A 25,739-nucleotide genomic window follows, 5' to 3' on the forward strand; every position below is an offset into this window, starting at 1 on the left:
TGACCTGACTGCAGTTCAGGGGTCATAACCGACTTCAGTGGGTAAATGCTCACCTTCGATGACCACTGGCACACTGGAGAATTGTGCTCTTCACGGATGAATCCCGGTTTCAACTGTACCTGGAAAATGGCAGACAGTGTGTATGGCGTCATGTGGGCGGGCGGTTTGCTGATGTCAACTTTGAACAGTGCTCGATGGTGGCAGTGGGGTTATGATATGGGCAGGCATAAGCTACGGACAACTAACACAATTGCATTTTATCGGTGACAATTTGAATGCACAGAGATCTTGTGACGAGATCCTGAGGCCTATTGTGCCATTCACCCGCCACCATCCCCTCATGTTTCAGCATGATAATGCACGGCCCCATGTTGCAAGGATCTGTACACAGTTCCTGGAAGCTGAATAAAATTCCATGACCTGTATACTCACCAGATAGATCACCCATTGAGCACATTTGGGATGCTCTGGATCAGCGAGTATGACAGCATATTCCAGTTCACGCCAATATCCAGCAACTTTGCACAGCCATCGAAAAGGAGTGGGACAACATTCCACAGGCCACAATAAACAGCCTGATCAACTCTATGCAAAGGAGATGTGTCGCACTACATGAGGCAAATGGTGGTCACACCAGATACTGACTGGTTTTATGATCTAGGCCCCTAGCTTGTTTTTAAGGAATCTGACCAACAGATGCTTAACTTTATTCCAGTCATGGGAAATCCATAGATTGGGGCTTAATGACTTTATTTAAATGAATTGATTTCCTTATATGAACTAACTTAGCAAAATCTTTGAAATTGTTGCATGTTGCATTTATATTTTTGTTCAGTGTAGAATATTGTCTAAACAACATTAAAGCATGTGTGTACATTTATCTGCCAAAGACTGCACTGTTTCTCATTCCAGTGGACCAGTGGGAGTCTTCTGGCAGGAATTCCCTCAAACAACTTGAATACCGGCTACCGTACATAACCAATCCCACTTTATGAACATGGCATTTTGGGCATTTTCTAAATTTAGTTAATCTACATATCATATGCAGCAGAGCACTGACAATATCTCCACATTTACCTGATGTGAAGAAAAAACATTTACTGTAGTTACACAACATTGACCCCCTGTATTTGCCTATTCAGGGACCACATTTGAAATAGAACACACAACTCTATTCAAAGGCTTTTTTCATTCACCTGATCTGGTTTGCTTCTCTCAGTGCGGATCTAATGAGTGTTGTGAATGCACTGAAGTATGGAGTCCTGTAGCCCTGATCAAAGCCCTGCCCACATGGAGCCTATCCAGAGGGGCCCTGCCGCGTTCTGGGACATCAACAAGGACCACATTGTGCATGGGGACGCTGGGTGTGAGTCTACCTGGGTTCTGCTCCACCAATCACAGTGCTTCTAGATCTGTGGGCTGTGGTGTCAAAGTATCTTGTGTCTACCCTCTAGGGGTGGGGAGGTGGGGGCAGGGTCAGAGTTTGGGAGGTCATTGAACACCTGTGATGTGGGGGCAGAGAGGTGGTGGGGAGGGGGGTTTCAAGACAGTTTGGCATCTGTTTATCTGAAAGTGGATACTTTGGGTGTAGGTTAGGACATTGGTCCATGGGTAGGCTACATCATTGGTAGGCTATACAGTCAAAAATAGTCTATTCATATTTTTTAAATCTTAATACATATTCCATGGTTGTTGGAGATTATGCATTCATTTGGTGCAATTAAACTGTTCTTCATTTTTTTTCAATAAGAGTATTAGGGTAACAAGCTAAAGGAATTAAAGATAGCCTACATCATACTAGGCTACATCTCAAAACAAATGAAAGGTCACGTTCCATCTTTTCAACGAGAATCTTCCAGTCCTCCTTCCCCCGACAGGCGGAGCGCTTCCCATTGGACCAACTGTTTCCCGGGGCTCCCACAGTCAGTAGACCGAATGCGCGCGCTTACACGCTATATGTGCTATTTGGCATCCTTGGGACGTCCCTTAACTGATTGAAGTTGACATTTAAAATGGTTAAGGCAATGGTTAGGGTTAGGTTATGGGTATGGTTTGGGTAAGGACGTCCAAAGGATCCCAGATAGCAGCAGGCAGCCAACCGTTCCAGCAGCTCTCCCGCACAGATGCGCGAGCCAACTTGTCAGTTGGTCTCATTTCGGAGGGGAACGGAGCGGTTCGCTCCGAGCAGTATGAGGAACCACTGACCGTGGAAACGATGATAATCACGAAATCTTCTCCGGACAGAACGATTTAACCTGCAGTCCCACTGCTCACCCCTTCCCGTTTTATTTCCACCTCTAGAGATACGGACCTAACGTTAGCGAAATTTCTGTACCATCTCCATTGTATACTATCTCTCCCTTTGATCTTTTTTAACCCCGTACATTAAGGTTAGAGTGTCTTGACACGATGTGGAAAACCGGGCTCCTTCTCCTCTTTTGGGGACTATTAACATCCAGTGAACTCCAGCAAGAAGCAACGGAGCCGGAGCCCCGAAATCAACCACCGTCGGGAAAGTTGGATTTTGGCTATGTGCCCCAGGGAGTTTACAAAACCCTCGCCTATTACGAACCTGGAGTAATAGGGATACTGTTCCACATGGTGCACGCTTTTCTATACGTCGTGCAGCCCAACCCTTTCCCTGAAGGTAAGGCATCGATAGTGCAATGTTGTTTTGATGCCCATTGAGATGTCCCTGAAGATTTCGTAATAGCGTTTCCTCGTTTAGCGTCAACACTGTCATGTGTCGTTTGTAATGTTTGGCAGAAATACAATTCTGTATGAGATTTTCAAATCATGCCACGAAACACTTGATGTATTTGGCTGCTGTGAATGTCACTAGTTTATGCAAAACATGCCCATCAAATCCTGAAAACGGTCTTTATTTGCATAATATTTATCTTGTGCCTTAAATTCATTCATGCATGTGCAGTATGTGTCCACAACAGACAGTCTACTTGAAGGCAGTATATTGTCTATAGTGTACTGCCCAGAGCCTGTGTCAACATAATTAAAATCTTACTGAACTCTTGCTGACTGTGTGCATCATGTGGTCACTGGTCATTACATAGTTTGAGCACCCAATGCACCAGAAAACGCAATAAAATAGGTTGGGAGGTGGACAATTTGTCAAATTAAATTTGAATGCATTAGGACTAACTTTCCATATACTCAAATAAGATGTCTTTAAAGTGAGTATTGGGTGGTCACTTGAATAGAGGGGTTAGTAGACAAGACTACCCCATATCTGTTTTCATAATCAATTGGTAAATCTGGAGGTTAGGAGTGGCTCCCTGTATCACAGATTTAATTAGGTAATCCCATAATCTGGAATGCCATATGTTGCTGTGCTTTTAGTTTAAAGGATTGTCAGTCACTAATTGATATAGCTCAAACTCACTTACTCAATAGAATAAATGTTCCATTTGTTCATTGGATGTAATTGAACTTTTGGGTTCTATTACACATCTCAAATGAGTGTATTAGTCGTTTACACAGATTTGCAGGTGCAGTGAAATTCTTGTTTCTAGCTCCAACAGTGCAGTAATACCTAGAAATCTTTAAGGAAAGTTGAAATCCCATGTTAGAGATAATGAGGTTTGCAATGTAAAATCTGGTTTCTTCTGGACAGTGCATTAAAAAGGTTCTATGAATGTTAAATTGAACACCCAAATTAATTATATGACCATGAATTAGACTGTGTGCGTGACCAATTAGCTTAATATATTTTAGACATCCAGATATATTACTATAGGGGGTTCCATCATTTTTTCAAATTCATCTTATGTTTAACTTTTTTTAAATTCTGGGAAACCGAATTGCCTCGACTGTATAGCCACGTGTTCATCAATTTAATTGGGACAATATAATGCACGCATGGAGATTTAGCATGATAATCCAGCAATCTGTCAGGCCTATTTTGATTAGAGGGGACAGGCTGTTATGGAAAAACCCTGTGGGACTTTCAGGGCTACACAGTGTACCAGCCCCTATGCTTCCCTGTAACACTGTTGTGACTTCCATAAAACATCAAACTTAGTGTGACATTGTGCAATTTTCAGAGAGAAATGTATTGGACCAAAACTGATTTCTTAATGCTATATAAAATCTATTGTACCCCTGTTTTCCTCTATTAATTTCTTGGTGGTGCGCCAGGGCTCCGAAATCAACAATCAGGGCTGTAAACTTCCAAAATATCCCATTCGAAGGCCAAATAGTTCAGGTGGGAGCCAACAGAAACTACTGGTAGGGGGGAGCCCACCAAGTCTTAGTAATGGCAAAGGTGTGGTTAGGGGGTGTCCTCGTCCCTAGCACATTAGAGTAAACCCTAATATCTGTGACAGTCTTCTCTTGGTTACTATCACGTTTTTAGATAAGACCCAGATGCAGACAGTGTCGAAGAAACAAACATTTATATCTAAAACGGGCAGGCAAACGACAGGTCAAAGGCAGGCAGGGGTCAATAATCCAGAGAGGGTGCAAGGGGTCCAAAACGGCAGGCAGTCTCAGGGTCAGGCCAGGCAGGGGTCAATAATCCAGAGAGGGTGCAAGGGGTCCAAAACGGCAGGCAGTCTCAGGGTCAGGCCAGGCAGGGGTCAATAATCCAATAAGGTACAGAACGGCAAGCAGATTCAGGAAAGGCAGAAAGGTCAAAACCGGGAAGGACTAGAAAACAGGGGCAAGAAACAGGCAGAAGCAGGGGAACAAAACACTGGTATGTTTCCCGAACAAAATGAACTGGCAACAGACCAACAGAGAACACATGTATAAATACACAGGGGATAATGGGGGAATATGGGCAACACCTGGAGTGGGGTGGAGACAGGCATAAAGACAGGTGAAACAGATCAGCGTATGACAGTTACACAGTACGGCAGGTAGTCTAGCGGTTAGAGTGTTGGGCCAGTAACTGAAAGGTTTCTGGTCCGAATACCCGAGCCAACAAGATGAAAAACTGTGCCCTTGAGCAAGGCACTTTGCCCTAATTTGCTCCAGGGGCGCCATACTGCTGTGGCTGACCCTGTAAAACAAAACATTTCACTGCACTTATCCGGTGTACAGTATGTGACAATGAAAAAAAAAACGAAGTATTTTTTTCCATCACAAACTGATGCTGTGACAACTGCAAGAGATGATAAGGTTGAATTTCCAAAACATCCATCATTTTGTTAGGATTTATAGAATTGCCTACATCACACTGCTAAACTGCAAGATATTATCATTCAGTTGTTAATGACAGCTTTTCTTTCCTGCACGCCAACCTGTAAGAGCTGTTATTAGCAATATAGCAACAGTTGTCAAGTTGTCTATCACTCCCACCCACTCATGCAACCAAGCGCTAGGCTATCTGACACATGGCCAAACACATGCACATCACCCACACATAGTCACACAGCAATAGAACCTGTAAAGCAAATTACTAATTTATGTTGTTCATCCATTTGCTGTCGTTTCAAACCATTTGACTTATGGTAATAGTACTGTTATGTAACATAAGTAACCCTACACTTGAGACTAGATTTTTTTATGCAGTTCCTGCTGTCACCCCGAATCTGTTGGTGTGAGGCTAGAGGGATTATAATAACTACAGCCATGCAAATTCCAGTTGAAAAGTGCTCTGTGACAAATAGAACGTTTTCTCATCAACGGCTCAATTCGCCACATCTGCTTGCAATACCCTCTCCCCGAAGTAGCTATGACAGGTGTAATATTGACTCCATGGACACAGCGCTTCGGCGAGAAACAGGCATTAGTTAAGGCTAGGGAACAGTTGCCAGGGAAACACACACACTGCCAGGCATGGTAGCCAATGTATTTTTGATTTCCTTCTTTTTGCCCTGCATATGAAGTGTGAACCGAGACAGAGTTTGGAGGCAATTATAGCATTTTAGCGGTTTTAGCAAACCATATTTCCACTGTGCTGGAGGTGCTTCGCTGACAGAAGCAGCACCTTTCAATCCCAGTATTGATTGTCTCTATACATTGTTTCCGTTGACATGATGGATTTTTGGTTTCATCCATGGAAGGAGAAAGTGTTACATATCAGTAGCCCCTGGCCTTATGGCATACTAGGGAAGAGGAGCCTGGTATTTAAACCATAACAGATAATGGGTTTAAACACTAATATCCTCTTTAGCTCTCTTGGTATAGGCCTAGGTGATAGCAGGGCCTAATCCTACTTCACACATGATACGCTACACTACAAACAGTATGTCATGCTTCTGCAGTGCACTGTGTCTGAAATGGCAGTTATGTTTTTGTGAATGTGAACGGCAGCTGTGGGATGATGGGGAATTTAGAGGGGCAGAGATTGGTCACAGATGGCGTTGTAAATGGGCATCATCTGTGGTTTTCTCCTCACAAAGATCCCCTCCCTTGGCTCTGCCGGATCCTCTCAGGACATCATGGTTGTGTCTGAATGGCCCTGCTACAGTGCGTACTGTTTACTAAGTGTACTAACAGTATTCTATAAGACACTGTTGAGTGAGACGTAGCCTATGCAGGAAGCTACATATATAAGCCTATGACTCACCCATGGAGCTGGAGCATGCATCTTTGTCCGCCACTATTTTCTCTTTATTTACTGACTGAAAACAACATGCCCCCTTTTCCCAGTTGCATTGCATTGTGGGTATGAAATGGCGATTTATAGCCTACTTCCTGAGTACTGTACATCAAAGTCCTACTATGATATGTCCATGTCAGTCTGTTGCTCTTCACATTCAGATAACGCTCCTTTGTGAGTGGGTTGCATTCAAAACATCTGTCACTTGCATATCACCCCATTACATGTAGGAATATCTGTATCTATGGCTCTGCTTACTGTTACTGTAACAGGAAGTCAAGATGTGAGTGGGCTGGATGTATGGAGCTGTTTGTCTGGTGTGTATCTATGCCTGTCACGAACAGTCATGTCACTTTGGTGACTGTGGTGCCCGTGGTGTGGTAATGCTCCAAGACAGCCATGGGCATAGCCTAACATAATGCCAGCTGAACGCCTGTGGCAACGTGCCACTCTGTCACATAGCTTAGTAGGCCTATGTATTCTCCTGCACCCTATTGAGTCATTTCATGTATATGTTTTATGATTTACATGATGCTTTGTTTATAGACTTAATGTACTTTTATGCCATCTGAAGTAGTCTATAAGGCCACGTCTTGAAACAGGCTGACAAAGAGTATTAAGTGACTAACGTGGACATTCTGTCCATTGGGCTCAAACTGTGCATATTATGTAATATGAGCACAAATAGATCTCCATTATTCTGACATTGTCTGTCATTCAGAGCCTATCATTATGTGCAGTTAGTGTTTCAGTCTAGCTATTGCCACTCCATTGTGTAGAAGCAGGTATGCCTACATCGTTGATATCAAAATAACACAATAGTTTTCACTGTGGTCCTGATATACTGCCAAACCAATTGACCAAATAACTTCAAGAAGATAATGATAGATAATCATAGAATCGGATAGTGTGAGGAAACTAGTCATTCACACACCAACAAAGGCTGGGACAGGTGCTTGGAGTTATTACTTTCCTTTTGGATGACTTAGGCCTAAATCTGGTCAAGTTGATTTGTGACTACTTTGGCTTGTCTTCCCACACGGTATTTAAAGTCAACTCAATACTAAAGGTGCTCTGGATGGGACACAACTGGAACAGCTATTATAAATGGTGACCCATTAAATTGAGTCTACTTCTTTTGAGCTGTTAGTGTTCATTTTTTGTTTTTATGAGCTTCTTGCTTTATGTGTGTACAGCAGAGAGGGCATTTATTTGTAATGGAGTATCAAACATAACTTGATTGAAATGAGGACATGGAGTCACGGACCATCACAAATAGCCAAGCAGGAGTTATTTTCTTCCTACTGTACAAAGCAAATGTGACTCACCACCTGGATTCGGTCTTATGTAGCAAAATTTGAATTTCTGTTTTTTACATTGGATAAAAGTAGAAACTCAGAGCTACAAAATTGTATATCATGCACTGTATTTGAGGAACAATGGAAAAGCAATTCTGCTTTGAAGGTTTATCAACTTGTAAACTCACTTTTGAGAAAATGACATTTTAGTGTTTTGGTGAGAGAGCTCCTGTTTGTCTACACCCATTCAGCTTCATTCACACTCTCTTAAGCTTTAGCCCCACCCATCTCCTTGCGTTCAGAGCGCACACTTGACGCTCTGGCCGATGATTTGTTTACCTCTGGATAACATGTAAACAGCCTAACCAGCTCGGCTGGCGACAATTTCATTATGCTTTTTTGCCGACGTTTACTGACACTGGCCATATTCAACAGGTGTTGTACACTTAAGCTTAAGACATATAGCTAGCTACCTAGGTAAACAATTAACCTATCTAGGTAAACAACATGAAAGATCACACACATCACGCCACCTAGCGTTAGCTAGGGAGCCAGCCAGCTGACAGTACACTTTAGCTTGAAATGAAACCACTTTCTGTCAAAATTAGAAACGTGAAATATCTGAAAATGTAACTAGCTAGACTATTTTGCCCGTATACATCATCGTGCATGGTGGACGCGTCTCCCTGTCACAGATCCATGCCACAACTCCCCTTAGTTTGAAGACGTAATCCAGAAACAGGTGTTTTCCCATCCTCTTTAGCTATCATACTATAATTCCACAGATTTCAAAACTTGATCCTCCAGAGAGCGGAGAGAACACTTATGCGGCTACATAAAAAAGCAGCGTTCACCTTGGTTACCAACACAGACTGACCAGCTCAAATAGACAAAAGCCCTCTATATGGTAGACCAATCCAAAATCATCTCTCGGCATGTCCAGCCCACTCATCTCAGCCAATCATGGCTATTGGGAAGGTTGTTGTCTTTTTTATGTGACTTATCCAACAAGGCTTATAATTTAGCAATTGTGTTTGTATTTACAGATGGAATGCATGTTTGTTATTAAGGCACATGAAAGTTCACATGTTCAAGAAGTCATTTCTGGACAAAAATGGATTTTGATAAAAACATTTTTTTTTTATGTTCAAACTGCTCTCCTGTGAAGTCGTGACTTGCGACATATGCCTAGTTTCCTGAATCGGGTCACAAATGCCAAAACCCCCACCATCGCTCTTTCCTTTAGTGCCACCATGGGGTTGCATGTAGCCTAGTGGTTAGAGCGTTGGACTAGCAACTGAAAAGTTGCAAGATCAAATCCCCGCGTTGACAAGGTAAAAATCTGTCGTTCTGCCTCTGAACAAGGCAGTGTTCCTAGGCCGTCATTGAAAATAAGAATTTGTTCTTAACTGACTTGCCTAGTTTAATAAATAGCTACCAAGGGACTGGTTTGTGTTTTAGGCTAGCCTATAAGCATTATACCTATTCTGCCAGGCTTTTTATCTATGTCTTGAGGCCAGCAAAAATATAGCATATATGCATATGCATGATTTACAATATTGCCTGAAATCAACTCTCACTCCTCCCACTCAAATGCAATGACACTCAAAGATCAGATGGAGGTTGAGTAAACCACCTCCTCACTTTCAGAAATAACACTGGAGTCAAAATCCACTCCTTTTTGCAGACACAATTCATTGGCACGGTTCTCCACTTTTCAAAGCAGTTTGAAGGCAGAACACTTCTCTTCCATGCAGTTTATAACTAACTAGGCCTACACATGAATTGCTCCTGGACTTTAAGCCAACGCTGGAGAATCCAAGATGAAGTCTGAGGTACAGGCTCATGTCCCTCCCCTTGTGACGGTTGTATTTGAACCATCCAGAAAAAAGCTTTGCATAGTGTTCCACATCAGTGTGGTATTAAAGAATAGAAGACGGAACCCCTGCAGGTACTCGATTCCCCCAAGGGGAAGGCAGCCAAAATGCTAGTACTGAATGAAATGCTTATTTTTAGTGGAGCTACTTTCTTTCACACAGCCTTGGATGGGATTTGGTCCAAGCTGCAAGACAAAGCTGAACTCTGAGAGTGCCCAGTGCTGAAAGCCTCCTAATTGCCCCCACAATATGTGTTACGTAAAACCTTTTTCTCTGTAAAGTGAATGACCATTCAATTTGCCAGAAAATCTGCATGTAGGGGGATGCTCTTCAACAGGAGTGGCACAAATTGATTCAAGTACATAAAAAAAGGTATTTCCTGAAATTCTGATCCAAGAGGCAAGCTGTATCTCAATAATTCAATCTTGCCATACCAAATGCCAGGTTGGCATAATAGCAACATGAGAATGGAACAGATGATAAGAGATATGGCATTAAGATGGCCTGGGACTTTGGGGCTTTCAGGTAATGCTATAATGACACCAGCGCTTCAATCTGCATAAATTCAATCTGCCAAAGAGTTTAGAAATGGAGTGTTATGGAAAGACCGAGAGAGAACCACACATAAAAACACAGTAAAAAGGCAGGAAATCCACATAATAATAAGAAGTGAAACAGTCAAAGAACCAGACAGGAAAATAAACATAGCAGTGGTTTTCTCATAGAGTAGCCAGCCAAATAGAAAAAGTACCCAGCCAGGTGCCCCTGGAGGATTCAAAATGTTTTACTGAAGGAGCTCTATTTTGGCGGCCTCTGGTACGTTCTAATGTCTTGATTTCATCTGGAATACATAGCAAAATGATTGAATACTTTATTGCGTTTACCTCCCAGATTGGAAAAATGTGTTGCGGTATTGTGTAGAAAGACATGACTTTCCAATTTAAATGACTGAAAATGTATGAAATCGGTGTATTGTTAGTTGTTCTGGATATCATCTAGGCCTATGTGACCAGACTAAGAGAAGATTTAAACCATCTTCTCTTGATATTAGTCTTATTTGCAGTTTTACTGCAAGATATGAATTGCCACAATGATGTTTGTTCTTCAAATTATGTATTTGATAAAAACAGACCAAATTAAGTAAATAGCCCACATTATCTTGAAAAATACATTTAAAGGTTTAATAATACAAGGGCTATATCAGTCTTAAGTATTATATCGTTCAGATTTGACATAAATTATTAATCAAATATCTTTCGATAGGTCATTATTTTTGCCTGATTTTTTTTCTTTTTTTCCCAAATTCCGTTTTCTCCATTGAGTTTTTCCAGGTGTCCTTTTTAAAATTATTTTTAGGTTTTCAGTCTCAAAATCACACTTTTTGATTTAAAAAAACAAAAACAAAATTGGATGCTCTAAATCTAAGTCCACAACCGTGCTTAAACCTCACCAGGAGACCACGTTTAGGGACTCTCTCACCGATGTGATTCGGTAGGCTACACTGGCTGATGAGACCAGAGTCACTCACTTTAGCGTGACTGTTTCGGTTTCCACCAGATAGCACAGCCACAAAGTTGAAATTGACTATACCGAAAAAAAATCAATGGAAACGCAAACGTGCTTTTTGGTCTTAATTGAAGGTTAAGGTTAGGCATAAGGTTAGCTGTGTGTTTAAGGTTAGGTTTAAAATCGCATCTTAAGAAATTGTAGAAATGGGTGGGGTTTCTGACTTTGTTGCTGTGGTAACTAGTGTCTACCCAGAGTCTGGCAAGCCCTGACATTCTAGGAAAGGAAACCTAGGAAATCCTTTGGTTTACTTGTCCCAATGCGATACCATGAACATATAACTATGTGGCATGATTTATGAATGGAAAAGAGATATAGGAGATCGACTTTATTCAGTAAGTTCGACACCTTTTATAAACTAGTCAACGCTTGCTCTTCAGTTGTCAATCAAAGCACAGTAAATAGCCTATGGGCCACAACTCTGCATGGGGTGACTATGTGAAACGTGCAAAATAAATAATTAGGCTAAGTGGATTTTGACTCATTGTTACCTCTTCCATTACATGGGACATGCAAATTCACAAGCGTCATGTGTAAAGAAATGTGACTGCAACCAACCACAGTGCACAAATATTGTGCTGGGAGGCGGGACAGACAGTGGTTGCTGTCTGTCCCGCGTTTCCCCGTCATCGCTGGTTTTGTGACTGACCGGCGCCTGTCCTATCAATAGATCGCTAGAAGATGCATATTGTTCATTCTAGCAGGAGAGGGCTCGACGGACTAGCGAATTGAAACTTTTCAATTAAAGGTAGCCTAGTTAATATGAAGTGGGAAAAGTATCCGGTTGAAAATCTGTAACCAGCTATAACCAGCTGGCACTAATGGAAAACACTGACATGCAGTCAGGTCCATAAGTATTTGGACAGTGACACAATTTGCATCATTTTGGCTCTATACACCACCACAATGGATTTGAACGGAAACAATCAAGATGTGCTTTAAATGTAGACTTTTATCTTTAATTTAAGGGGTTTGTCAATAGTATTGTATAGGAATTGTAGGAATGACATTTTTTTATATAGCCCCTCAATTTTAGGGACTCAAAAGTAATTGGACAAACTAATATAATCATACATTAAATTGTGAGTTTTAATACTTGGTTGCAGATAAATAAATACAAGGGAACCAGTTCCATTGGCAGCCATACATACCCACTCCATAACACTACCTCCACCATGCTTTACAGATGAGGTGGTATGCTTTGGAACATGAGCAGTTTCTTCCCTTCTCCATACTCTTCTCTTCCCATCATTCTTGTACAAGTTGTCTCATCTGTCCATCAAATGTTGTTCCAGAACTGTACAGGCTTTTTAAGATGTTTTTTGGCAAACTCTAATCTGGTCTTCCTGTTTTTGAGTCTTGCCAATGGTTTACATCTTGTGGTAAATTCTCTACATTTACTCTGGTGAAGTCTTCTCTTGATTGTTGACTCTGACACAGATACGCCTGCCTCCTGGAGGGGGTTCTTCATCTGGACAACTGTTGTGAAGGGGTTTTTCTTCACCAGGGAAAAAATGATTCTGTCATGCATCACAGTTGTTTTCTGTGGTCATCCAGGCCTTTTGGTGTTCCTGAGCTCACCAGTGTGTTCTTTCTTTTTAAGAATGTACCAAATAGTTGATTTGGCCACATAATGTTTTTGTTATCTCTCTGATGGGTTTGTTTAGATTTTTCAGCCTAATGATGACTTGCTTCACTGGCAGTGACAGCTCTTCGGACTTCATATTGAGGGTTAGCAGCAACAGATTCCAAATGAAAATGCCACACTTGAAATCAACTCTAGACCTTTTATCTGCTTACTTGTAAATGAATGAATGAGGGAATAACACACACCTGGCCATGGAACAGCTGAGCATCCAATTGTTCAAAGGGGGGGGGACCACATATATAAATGTTGTAATTCCTACCCCTTTCTTATGATTTAGATGTAAATACCCTCAAATTAAAGCTGAAAGTCTGCACTTTGAGCTCATATTCATTATTTAATTTCAATATGCTGTGATATACAGCTAAAATAATAATAACTTGGTCAATGTCCCAATATTTATGGACCTAACTGTGCATAGAGATAAAAGAGGGAGAGATATTTAAAGATGAAGAGAAGCAGCGAAAGAAGAAGAGTGACAAAGAATGAAATAGATAGCGTGTTGGAGAGAGAAATAGAGAGAGCTGACACATCATGAAGAGACTGTTGGGGCTATGTCTTGCTCGGGCACGTCATATGGATCAGGCCTTGGAAGCCGCTCTTCTGGTGAATGGATGGCATGCCATGTATCCTCTCCGTCGTTTAGTTCTGCTTCATGGGCGGGCGCAACCGTGCCTACTGGGAGCTGGCACTGGGGACATGGTGAGTTGTAATTGCAGATGTGCTACATTAAGGGTCAGTCTGCCAAAGCCAGAGATGACTACTCGGACTACCCACTCTGCGTGGCATCAGCTTCAGTGCCACTCATGCTGTTTTAGACTATGCTTTTAGCCTTACTACATTTGAGAGAGAGCAAAGTTAAATTGATCACAGACGGACTGTTTCACAATGCAGTGGCGAGGTTAAGAGCATGTCACAGTACAGGGACAAGGTTAAAAGCATGTCACAATGCAGGGACAAGGTTAAGAGCATGTCACAGTGCAGGGGCGAGGTTAAGAGCATGTCACAATGCAGGGGCGAGGTTAAGAGCATGTCACAGTGCAGGGGCAAGGTTAAGAGCATGTCACAATGCAGGGGCGAGGTTAAGAGCATGTCACAGTGCAGGGGCGAGGTTAAGAGCATGTCACAATGCAGGGGCGAGGTTAAGAGCATGTCACAGTGCAGGGGCAAGGTTAAGAGCATGTCACAGTACAGGGGCGAGGTTAAGAGCATGTCACAGTGCAGGGGCAAGGTTAAGAGCATGTCACAATGCAGGGGTGAGGTTAAGAGCATGTCACAGTGCAGGGGTGAGGTTAAGAGCATGTCACAGTGCAGGGGCAAGGTTAAGAGCATGTCACAGTGCAGGGGCGAGGTTAAGAGCATGTCACAATGCAGGGACGAGGTTAAGAGCATGTCACAGTGCAGGGGCAATGTTAAGAGCATGTCACAGTGCAGGGGCAAGGTTAAGAGCATGTCACAATGCAGGGGTGAGGTTAAGAGCATGTCACAGTGCAGGGGCAAGGTTAAGATCATGTCACAATGCAGGGGCAAGGTTAAGAGCATGTCACAGTGCAGGGGCAAGGTTAAGAGCATGTCACAGTGCAGGGGCAAGGTTAAGAGCATGTCACAATGCAGGGGTGAGGTTAAGAGCATATCACAGTGCAGGGGCAAGGTTAAGAGCATGTCACAATGCAGGGGTGAGTTTAAGAGCATGTCACAATGCAGGGACGAGGTTAAGAGCATGTCACAATGCAGGGACAAGGTTAAGAGCATGTCACAATGCAGGGACAAGGTTAAGAGCATGTCACAATGCAGGGACAAGGTTAAGAGCATGTCACAGTGCAGGGGCGAGGTTAAGAGCATGTCACAATGCAGGGGCAAGGTTAAGAGCATGTCACAGTGCAGGGGCAAGGTTAAGAGCATGTCACAGTGCAGGGGCGAGGTTAAGAGCATGTCACAATGCAGGGGCGAGGTTAAGAGCATGTCACAGTGCAGGGGCAAGGTTAAGAGCATGTCACAATGCAGGGGTGAGGTTAAGAGCATATCACAGTGCAGGGGCAAGGTTAAGAGCATGTCACAATGCAGGGGGGAGTTTAAGAGCATGTCACAATGCAGGGACGAGGTTAAGAGCATGTCACAATGCAGGGACAAGGTTAAGAGCATGTCACAATGCAGGGACAAGGTTAAGAGCATGTCACAATACAGGGACAAGGTTAAGAGCATGTCACAATGCAGGGGCAAGGTTAAGAGCATGTCACAGTGCAGGGGCGAGGTTAAGAGCATGTCACAATGCAGGGGCAAGGTTAAGAGCATGTCACAGTGCAGGGGCGAGGTTAAGAGCATGTCACAATGCAGGGGCGAGGTTAAGAGCATGTCACAGTGCAGGGACGAGGTTAAGAGCATGTCACAACACAGGAACAAGGTTAAGAGCATGTCACAACGCAGGGGCGAGGTTAAGAGCATGTCACAATGCAGGGGCGAGGTTAAGAGCATGTCACAATGCAGGGGCGAGGTTAAGAGCATGTCACAATACAGGGACAAGGTTAAGAGCATGTCACAATGCAGGGGCAAGGTTAAGAGCATGTCACAGTGCAGGGGCGAGGTTAAGAGCATGTCACAATGCAGGGGCAAGGTTAAGAGCATGTCACAGTGCAGGGGCAAGGTTAAGAGCATGTCACAGTGCAGGGGCGAGGTTAAGAGCATGTCACAATGCAGGGGCGAGGTTAAGAGCATGTCACAGTGCAGGGACGAGGTTAAGAGCATGTCACAACACAGGAACAAGGTTAAGAGCATGTCACAATGCAGGGGCGAGGTTAAGAGCATGTCACAATGCAGGGGCGAGGTTAAGAGCATGTCACAATGCAGGGGCGAGGTTAAGAGCATGTCACAATGCAGGGGCGAGGTTAAGAGCATGTCACAATGCAGGGGCGAGGTTAAGAGCATGTCACAGTGCAGGGGCGAGGTTAAGAGCATGTCATTTAGCTCTTGAGGACAGGGATTGGTTGATGTCAGGGATATGTCTTTCGAAAACCAATCTTAATGCTGATTGGTTAAGGGCCCAGCCTAACTATCCTTAGCCCATCAAGGAGTTTTTCACACGGACACTGAGTGCAGTATTTCTCTGCATTAAAAAAAAAAAATCCTGACACGGAATGTCAAATAATCTGGAAGGTTAGCCTATTGATGGGACCACAAGTAAGGTACACTTTAAATCAGATGGCAGACAGAAAATTGCCCCTGTGCCGCATGTTTAAGACCTGTGCTCCTGACAGCAAGCAACACATGATGACGCAGCTCAGCTCTGTCTGTCTTATTGGCAGAGTGGGGTATAGAGAGCTTGCCTCCTCTGATCAATAGGCCCCCACCATCTGTAGTTAGAGTTGACTGTCCGTCATTGTCGCCATGACACTGGTGTTAGCTCCTGAAAAATGATTGCTCAGTTTGTGGTGCGCAGCATTGCGGTAGCACATATTACTAGCAGCATTTTATCCAAAGACTGTTATACTAGCTGTCTAGTCTGTGTTTATAAATGTGCAATGAGCATGAAACACAATCATATAAGAACTGGCAACTCATTCAGAGAAATAAGGTAGGCCACTTGATTTCAACACCTGAACAAAGTGGACAGGCTAGCATGCTATTCAAACAGTTAGAGATAGACAAAATGGTGTGTTCATAACAATTCAACTGTCATCTAGCAAATAGATCCTCTAAAGATTAGCTGGATACTCACTAGCACGTGGGATTGTGTTGACAGATTGTTTATGAGACGTGTTCATTTTCTATAATGCCTGCTAGAAGAAGTTAGTCATTATTAGTGAATGTGCATTATGCATGGTTCAGGTTAAATTTGTAACAAAAATGTCATTTTAATAGACAGACTTGAAAGCCAGATCAGTTAACTCTAATGCAAAAAAAAACAGGTTTTGATCAAATCATTAATTATTAGTGGGTCTTATGGTTGTGGAAGGCTTATTTAGCCTAAGTACACTGCTCAAAAAAATAAAGGGAACACTTAAACAACACAATGTAACTCCAAGTCAATCACACTTCTGTGACATCAAACTGTCCACTTAGGAAGCAACACTGATTGACAATGTTGTTGTGCAAATGGAATAGACAACAGGTGGAAATTATAGGCAATTAGCAAGACACCCCCAATAAAGGAGTGGTTCTGCAGGTGGTGACCACAGACCACTTCTCAGTTCCTATGCTTCCTGGCTGATGTTTTGGTCACTTTTGAATGCTGACAGTTCTTTCACTCTAGTGGTAGCATGAGACGGAGTCTACAACCCACACAAGTGTTTTAAGGACATTACATCAAAGTTGGGTCAGCCTGTAGTGTGGTTTTCCACTTTAATTTTGAGTGTGACTCCAAATCCAGACCTCCATGGGTTGATAAATTGGATTTCCATTGATAATTTTTGTGTGATTATGTTGTCAGCACATTCAACTATGTAAATAAAAAAGTATTTAATAATAATATTTCATTCATTCAGATCTAGGATGTGTTATTTTAGTGTTCCCTGTATTTTTTTGAGCAGTGTAGAATTTCGTAAAACCTGAAATCATTAGATTATTGCAGACTGTTTGAAATGCAGTGTACTTGACCTTTAATTGTACAACAAACATATCGCCCAGCCCTAATGGAAATCCTAAAAACTAGGCTAAACTTGGAATGTGTGATGCTCCAAATCTTGCAGTAGGCCCAGGCCTAACCCTTTTACTGTACTGTAATGTGGGTCCAATCCCGACAGAACCATGTGTGGTCGTGTAGTGTAACAAAGAGCTTTCATGTTAGTTTGACAAATTTGATGGTCTTTCAAGATGTGATCCAGAACTGGTTATGTCTGTATCCATTAAATGAAAGCGTTCCACATTGCCATGTGTAAACACATCTCTGTGCTTTAACTCGATTGCTCTGCCTTTTAGTTGCATATTACAGAATTGTGTTATAATGCCATAACAATGCTGTAGTTGAAAGAACAATTCCAATTTTTATTTTATTTTTTATATTTTTTATTTCACCTTTATTTAACCAGGTAGGCTAGTTGAGAACAAGTTCTCATTTGCAACTGCGACCTGGCCAAGATAAAGCATAGCAGTGTGAACAGACAACACAGAGTTACACATGGAGTAAACAATTAACAAGTCAATAACACAGTAGAAAAAAGGGGAGTCTATATACATTGTGTGCAAAAGGCATGAGGAGGTAGGCGAATAATTACAATTTTGCAGATTAACACTGGAGTGATAAATGATCAGATGGTCATGTACAGGTAGAGATATTGGTGTGCAAAAGAGCAGGAAAGTAAATAAATAAAAACAGTATGGGGATGAGGTAGGTGAAAATGGGTGGGCTATTTACCAATAGACTATGTACAGCTGCAGCGATTGGTTAGCTGCTCAGATAGCTGATGTTTGAAGTTGGTGAGGGAGATAAAAGTCTCCAACTTCAGCGATTTTTGCAATTCGTTCCAGTCACAGGCAGCAGAGTACTGGAACGAAAGGCGGCCAAATGAGGTGTTGGCTTTAGGGATGATCAGTGAGATACACCTGCTGGAGCGCGTGCTACGGATGGGTGTTGCCATCGTGACCAGTGAACTGAGATAAGGCGGAGCTTTACCTAGCATGGACTTGTAAATGACCTGGAGCCAGTGGGTCTGGCGACGAATATGCAGCGAGAGCCAGCCGACTAGAGCATACAAGTCGCAGTGGTGGGTGGTATAACGTATAATAATTACATGGCAATCTTAAAATCCCAGACTTCCTTTTGGTTTTACTTAAGTGCTTTTTGAGTGAATCATGTAGCAAACCAAGCAGGAGGTCATATCCCCACACAAAAAAACTAGACTGAAACCATTCCTCTTTTCCTCCTAAAATGAACTCTACCATCAAGCTCTGTTCTCTGTGGCCTGTTTTACCCTTCCTTCCACCCACCACAGTTGATCATAATGATTATTCTTAATAAGGATATAAAGAAGGAGTAATTATGAACATGTTGTCTATGACACTGCCTCTGGGGGGAACACTCAAATCAATGGAGTGGAGAAAATATGAAGGAAAACATTTCCTTGATCACCTAAGCCCCAACAAGATGCCATTTGATGAGCTATGTGGATGAAATGTGTCCCTAGGAGAAAGAAATGCAAAAGACCCAGCTTGGTTTACTGTTTCCTTCAGCAAGCTTGGGGGAAAAGGGACAAAGGAGGAGAGGGGGAGGGAGGGAGGGAGAGAGAAAATACTTTAGTTATTGTATGCAAGAATGCATCTGCATGGTGAAAACAGGATGTGTTTTCAATGTGACTTCAATCTTGCCTGTCTGTCACTGTGTGTTTTTCTCAACTCGTACATGTGTCCTATTTCTGTGTGTAGTCTCTCCAATGTTCTTTCAAACTGCACACGGTCATTATTCTGATGTGTTTATGTATACTGTACAATGCATACTGTATCATATGTACTGTAACATGCACACTGTAACATACATACTGTACCATACTGTACATACTGTAGCACATACTGTACCATACATACTGTACCACACTGTACATACTGTAACATGTATACTGTACCATACTGTACATACTGTAACAAATACTGTACCATACATACTGTAACACATTGTACCATACTGTAACGTGCATACTGTACCATGCATATTGTATGTGTTTGTTTGTGTATTTGATTACCTGAGTAATACTGTGTGTTGAGAGTCTTCACAGTAGTCACCCTTTGCCTTGATGACAGCTTTTATAGAGAGAATGATTTATTTAAGCTTTTATTTTTTTCATCACATTGCCAGTGGGTCAGACGTTTACATACACTCAATTAGTATTTGGTAGCATTGCCTTTAAATTGCTTAACTGGGGTCAAATGTTTTGGGTAGCCTTCCACAAGCTTCCCACAATAAATTGGGTGAATTTTGGCTCATTCCTCCTGACAGAGCTGGTGTAACTGAGTCAGGTTTGTAGGCTTCCTTGCTCGCACACACTTTTTCAGTTCTGCCCACAAATTTTCTATAGGATTGAGGTCAGGGCTTTGTGATGGCCACTCCAATACCTTGACTTTGTTATCCTTAAGCCATTTTGCCACAACTTTGGAAGTATGCTTGGGGTCATTGTCCATTTGGAAGAGCCATTTGCGATCAAGCTTTAACTTCCTGACGGATGTCTTGAGATGTTGCTTCAATATATCCACATAATTTTGTTTCCTCATGTTGCCATCTATTTTGTGAAGTGCACCAGTCCCTCCTGCAGCAAAGCACACCCACAACATTATGCTGCCACCACTGTGCTTCACAGGTTGGGATGGTGTACGTTTGGCTTACAGGCCTCCCCCTTTTCCCTCCAAACATAACGTTGGTCATTATGGCCAAGCCTATCAGAAGCTTCTAAAACCATGAGATAATTTTCTGGAATTTTCCAAGCTGTTTAAAGGCACAGTCAACTTAGTTTATGTAAACCTCTGACCCACTGGAATTGTGATATAGTGAATTATAAGTGACATAATCTGTCTGTAAACAATTGTTGAAAAAATTGCTTGTGTCATGCACGAAGTAGATGTCCTAACCGACTTGCCATAACTGTAGTTTGTTAACAAGAAATTTGTGAAGTGGTTGAAAAACGAGTTTTAATGACTCCAACCGAAGTGGATGTAAACTTCCGACTTCAACTGTAGGTAGGGAAAAAGTGACTCGGCAACATGATAGATTATAAACAGTAGCAGGAGCATATGCGGTGAGTCAAAAGAGTTGTGCAAAAAGGGTCAATGCAGATAGTTAAATAGTTAGTCCGGGTAGATATTGGTTCTATCTATTTAGCAGTCTTGGGGGTAGAAGCTGTTCAGGGTCATGTTGGCTCCAGACCGCTTGCCGTGCGGTAGCAGAGAGAACAGTCTATGACATGGGTGGCTAGGTCTTTGACAATTTTTAGGGCCTTCCTCTGACATTGCCTGGTATAGAGGTCTTGGACGGCAGGGAGCATGGCCCCAGTGATCTACTGGGCCGTACACATTACCCTCTGTAGCGCCTTGTGGTCGGATGCCAAGCAGTTGCCATACCAAGCGGTGATGCAGCCAGTCAAGATGCTCTCAGTGGTGCAGCTGTTGAACCTTTTGCAGATCTGAGGGCCCATGTGTAATCTTTTCAGCTTTCTGAGGGGGAATAGGCGTTGTCATGCCCTCTTCACAACTGTGTTGGTGGTGTGGACCATAATAATTCCTTAGTGATGTGGACACCGAGGTACTTGAAACTCTCGACCTGCTCCACTACATCCCTGTGGATGGCCCTCTGTTTCCTGTAGTCCACGATCAGCTCCTTTGTCTTGCTGACGTTGAGGGAGAGGTTGTTGTCCTGGCAGGTCTCTGACCTCCTCCCTGTAGGTTGTCTCATTGTCGTTGGTGATCCGGCCTTCCACCGTCGTGTCGTCTGCAAACTTAATGATGGTGTTGGAGTCGCGCACGGCCAAGCAGTCATGGGTGGACAGGGAGTACAGGAGGCCCCGTATTAAGGGTCAGCGTGGCGGATGTGTTGCCTACCCTCACCACCTGGGGGAGGCCCGTCAGAAAGTCCAGGATCCATTTGCAGAAGGAGGTGTTTAATCCCCAATCCCGTCCTTAGTTTATTGATGAGTTTGTAGGGCTCTATGGTGTTAAACACTGAACTGTAGTCAAGGAACATCATTCTCACGTAGGTGTTCCTTTTGTCCAGGTGGGAAAGGGCAGTGTGGAGTGCAATCTCTATTGCACTCCACACATTGGGTTGTGCTTACTTCACTGAACTAGGCTCTGCTTGCTCACAAATAGCCTTGTTTGGGAGAACGCAGAAGTTTGTTAAAGCCATCTCTGTCCCAGAAAATCACATTGCATTCTACTCTACCATACAAGCAGGGAGGAGTTGAGCGAATTGAAGAGTGCCTTGGAAATGTAGGCCTATATCACAGATATGCAGTATACCATTTCCACCGGTAAGCCTGTTATATGGATGCCCCCCCCTATACGGGGTAAGAAGGTTTAAGATGGAGTAATATTAGAATATTGTCGGTGCGGCTGGCTTTTGTAGGTCGTTGATTTGTTTTTTTTATTGTAACCCAAGGTGCCATCAGTTACAGTGCCTGCATGGGTAAATACGAGTGATGGGACTTGACTTGACAGACTGTCTCTCTCCTTGTCTCATATGTGCTCGTTCTTTCTTTCTTTTGCTTTTTTTTCTTTTCTCTCTCTGACAGACACACAATATCTCTCTCTCTCTCTTTCCCTTTATCACACACATATACTATCCCTCTTTACGCTTCTCTGAGACATTGATGAAGCAAAGTACATTTTTCCCATCTGTGTGTGTTTCCTCCCTCCTCAATGATGCTCATCTGATTCTGAAAAATACATTTAATGCTTATGTCCAACGGTGGACCAGCTAGAGAATAGCAAGTTTTGGATATTCCCCTTATGTCAGTGGCCAACACATGGGTCTGGCATATTTGTCTTGAATTTGTTTTCAGTCTGCAGCACTAATACTCGGTTGAATAGGAATCACTTACATATAAACATTTGCACTACAAAAACTACCACAGAATGTGTTTCATTTTGTTTTTGCTATTCTCATCATTATAAATTCACTGTAGGGAAATGCCCTCAAAATAAAGCCCTTGTGGAGTGGGAGGACATTTTTAACACATAAATGTATATGTATTTTTGTGAAATTGGCCATTCTAATTTCCCTTGAGTGCAGGTATTTCAGAGACAATGTCACACAAGATCCTACAGCAGTCGTCATAATGATGAATATAATACTGTATGTCTATGTGGTGCCTTGCATCCCAAGATCCCACAGCGCATCAGTACACGGTTCACTCATCTTATCTACACAGTTGGGTGATATTCAGTATCCATTTTGTGCCAGAACACTCCCCGTGGTTATTACAGTTCATTCAAATGAGAAAGACTGATTTTAAATGTGTGTTTACGTCATTCTGTGTGTATCACCAACCCAGGCTCCCTTCAGATTATCTTTCGAGATGATTCATGCGCTGCTGAATTGGGTACATGTTGTATTGTCTGCCCCAGTGCGTGGGCTTCGACGTTCACTCAAATAAATTAAAGCGCTGCGCTAATCGCTCTGTTTTACATGGACACCCAGGGGGCTGAGGCTGAGGATTAGCTTCACATTGGGGGTGTTTGGAGAGATGTGATCATAGTTTAGATGGTGTAGTCATTCTCTATTGGCATCAATTAGACAGTACCACTTTGAACAACCAACACATTTTAAGGTAGACCTAGGCCTAATAAAGGTGTCATAGACCCTGTAGGCCTTAAAGGGTGGTCTAGTGGTGGAGTACAGTATGAGATGACTTCTTATGTGATGCCACTGAAACTTTGTAGCTCTGTGGAGACGCCATTTGGTGAAGTCTGGCAATGATAGACAGTGTATCATAATCCCACTCATATGTCTTTTCCTCTTAGGAAAGGGAACAGACTTGAACTTGAATTAGCCCAGGTAACTCAGCCAGCCCCTGAGGATGCCCACTGGCTACTACATTCTTGCAGGGTCTGTTGCAGGCAGCATACCCTGTTTAACCCACCTCATGAATACAGTAGTATATATATATATATATATATATATATATATATATATATATATATATATATATATATATATATACACAGTTGAAGTCGGAAGTTTACATACAACTTAGCCAAATACATTTAAACTCAGTTTTTCACAATTGCTGACATTTAATCCTAGTAAAAATTCAGTTAAGATCACCACTTTATTTTAAGAATGAGAAATGTCAGAATAATAGTAGAGAGAATTTCTTATTTCTTTCATCACATTCCCAGTGGGTCAGAAGTGTACAGAGCTGGTGTAACTGAGTCAGGTTTGTAGGCCTCCTTGCTCGCACATGCTTTTTCAGTTCTGCCCACACATTTTCTATGGGATTGAGGTCAGGGCTTTGTGATGGTCACTCCAATACCTTGACTTTGTTGTCCTGAAGCCGTTTTGTCACAACTTTAGAAGTATGCTTGGGGTCATTGTCCATTTGGAAGACCCATTTGTGACCAAGCTTTAACTTCCTGACTGATATCTTGAGATGTTGCTTCAATATATCCACATAAGTTTGTTTCCTCATGTTGCCATCTATTTTGTGAAGTGCACCAGTCCCTCCTGCAGCAAAGCACCCCCACGACATGATGCTGCCAACCCTGTGCTTCACGGTTGGGATGATGTTCTTCGGCTTGCAAGCCTCCCCCTTTTTCCTCCAAACATAACGATGGTCATTATGCCAAAACAGTTCTAGTTTTGTTTCATTAGACCAGAGAACATTTCTCGAAAACGTACAATCTTTGTCCCCATGTGCAGTTGCAAACCGTAGTCTGGCTTTTTTATGGTGGTTTTATAGCAGTGGCTTCTTCCTTGCTGAGAGACCTTTTAGGTTATGTCGATATAGGACTTGTTTTACTGTGGATATAGATACTTTTGTACCTGTTTCCTCCAGCATCTTCACAAGGTAATTTGCTGTTGTTCTGGGGTTGATTTGCACTTTTCGCATCAAATTACGTTGATCTCTAGGAGACAGAACGCATCTCCTTCATGAGTGGTATGACTGCTGCGTAGTCCCATGGTGTTTATACTTGCGCACTATTGTTTGTACAGATGAACGTGGTACCTTCTGATTTCTTTTGATTTTCCCATGATGTCAAGCAAAGAGGCACTGACTTTGAAGGTAGGCCTTGAAATACATCCACAAGTACACCTCCAATTGACTCAGATTATGTCAATTAGCCTATCAGAAACATCTAAAGCCATGACATAATTTTCTAGAATTTTCCAAGCTGTTTAAAGGCACAGTCAACTTAGTGTATGTAAACTTCTGACCCACTGGAATTGTGATACAGTTAATAAATAATCTTGTCTGTAAACAATTGTTGGGAAAATGACTTGTGTCATGCACAATGTAGATGTCCTAACCAACTTGCCAAAACTATAGTTTGTTAACAAGAAAATTGTGGAGTTGTTGAAAAAATTAGTTTTAATGACTCCAACCTAAGTGTATGTAAACTTTCGACCTCAACTATATATATATATATATATATATATATATATATATATATATATATACATATATATATATACATGCATCATATACATACATACATACATACATACATACATACATACATACATACATACATACATACATACATACATACATACATACATACATACATACATACATACATACATACATACATACATACATACATACATACATACATACGTGTGTATATATATATACATACATACGTCATATTTACAATGATGGCCTACCTCAGCCAAACCCGGACAATGCTGGGCCAATTGTGCGCCGCCCTATGGGACTCCCAATCACGGCCCGATGTGATACAGCCTGTATTCGAACCAGGGACTGTAGTGACGCCTCTTGCACTGAGATGCAGTACCATAGTGCAGTGCTATAGGAGCTCTTTATTTGTTTGAGCGTATCTTATTTCAACCAGTTGATGCTACACACTGATCCTAAGCAGAACAAAGAAAGTATTAGACTTGATTCTTAGGATATTCTCGGCTGTGCATTTTAAGGGGCTACCTCTGGGAAATCTCCCAATGAAATATTTATCAAAGTTTTCTTCTTTATCTCCAAGGCTAATATCATCTGAGAATGGGATTTGCTGCGGTCAAATCTGTCTCTCACTTACTCAGGTTCGGAGGCGGTGAGATGGTAGCTGGCTTCCACACGCTTAGCGCAGATAGAGTTAACGAAGACAGAGAGACGTGGCGTGGGTGGGAAACAGAGGTA

General features: G+C 42.3%; 1 protein-coding gene across 12 annotated transcripts in view; it reads left to right on the forward strand.

Moving 5' to 3' along the window:
- Window positions 1–1,916: 1,916 nt before the first annotated feature.
- Window positions 1,917–25,739, forward strand: part of LOC123993527 (prominin-1-A-like) — a 112,644-nt gene continuing 88,821 nt past the window's right edge. For 4 of the 12 annotated variants that reach the window (XM_046295771.1, XM_046295772.1, XM_046295776.1 and 1 more), the window contains exon 1: window positions 1,918–2,647. In XM_046295771.1, coding sequence (XP_046151727.1) covers window positions 2,410–2,647 — 238 coding nt within the window. In that variant the 5' untranslated portion in view covers window positions 1,918–2,409. Of the gene's footprint in view, window positions 2,648–25,739 lie in introns of all 12 variants that reach the window. The other 8 variants (XM_046295766.1, XM_046295767.1, XM_046295773.1 and 5 more) reach the window with 3 other exon arrangements.

This window comes from Oncorhynchus gorbuscha, linkage group LG13, assembly GCF_021184085.1.
Source record: "Oncorhynchus gorbuscha isolate QuinsamMale2020 ecotype Even-year linkage group LG13, OgorEven_v1.0, whole genome shotgun sequence".
NCBI classification, from domain to species: domain Eukaryota; kingdom Metazoa; phylum Chordata; class Actinopteri; order Salmoniformes; family Salmonidae; genus Oncorhynchus; species Oncorhynchus gorbuscha.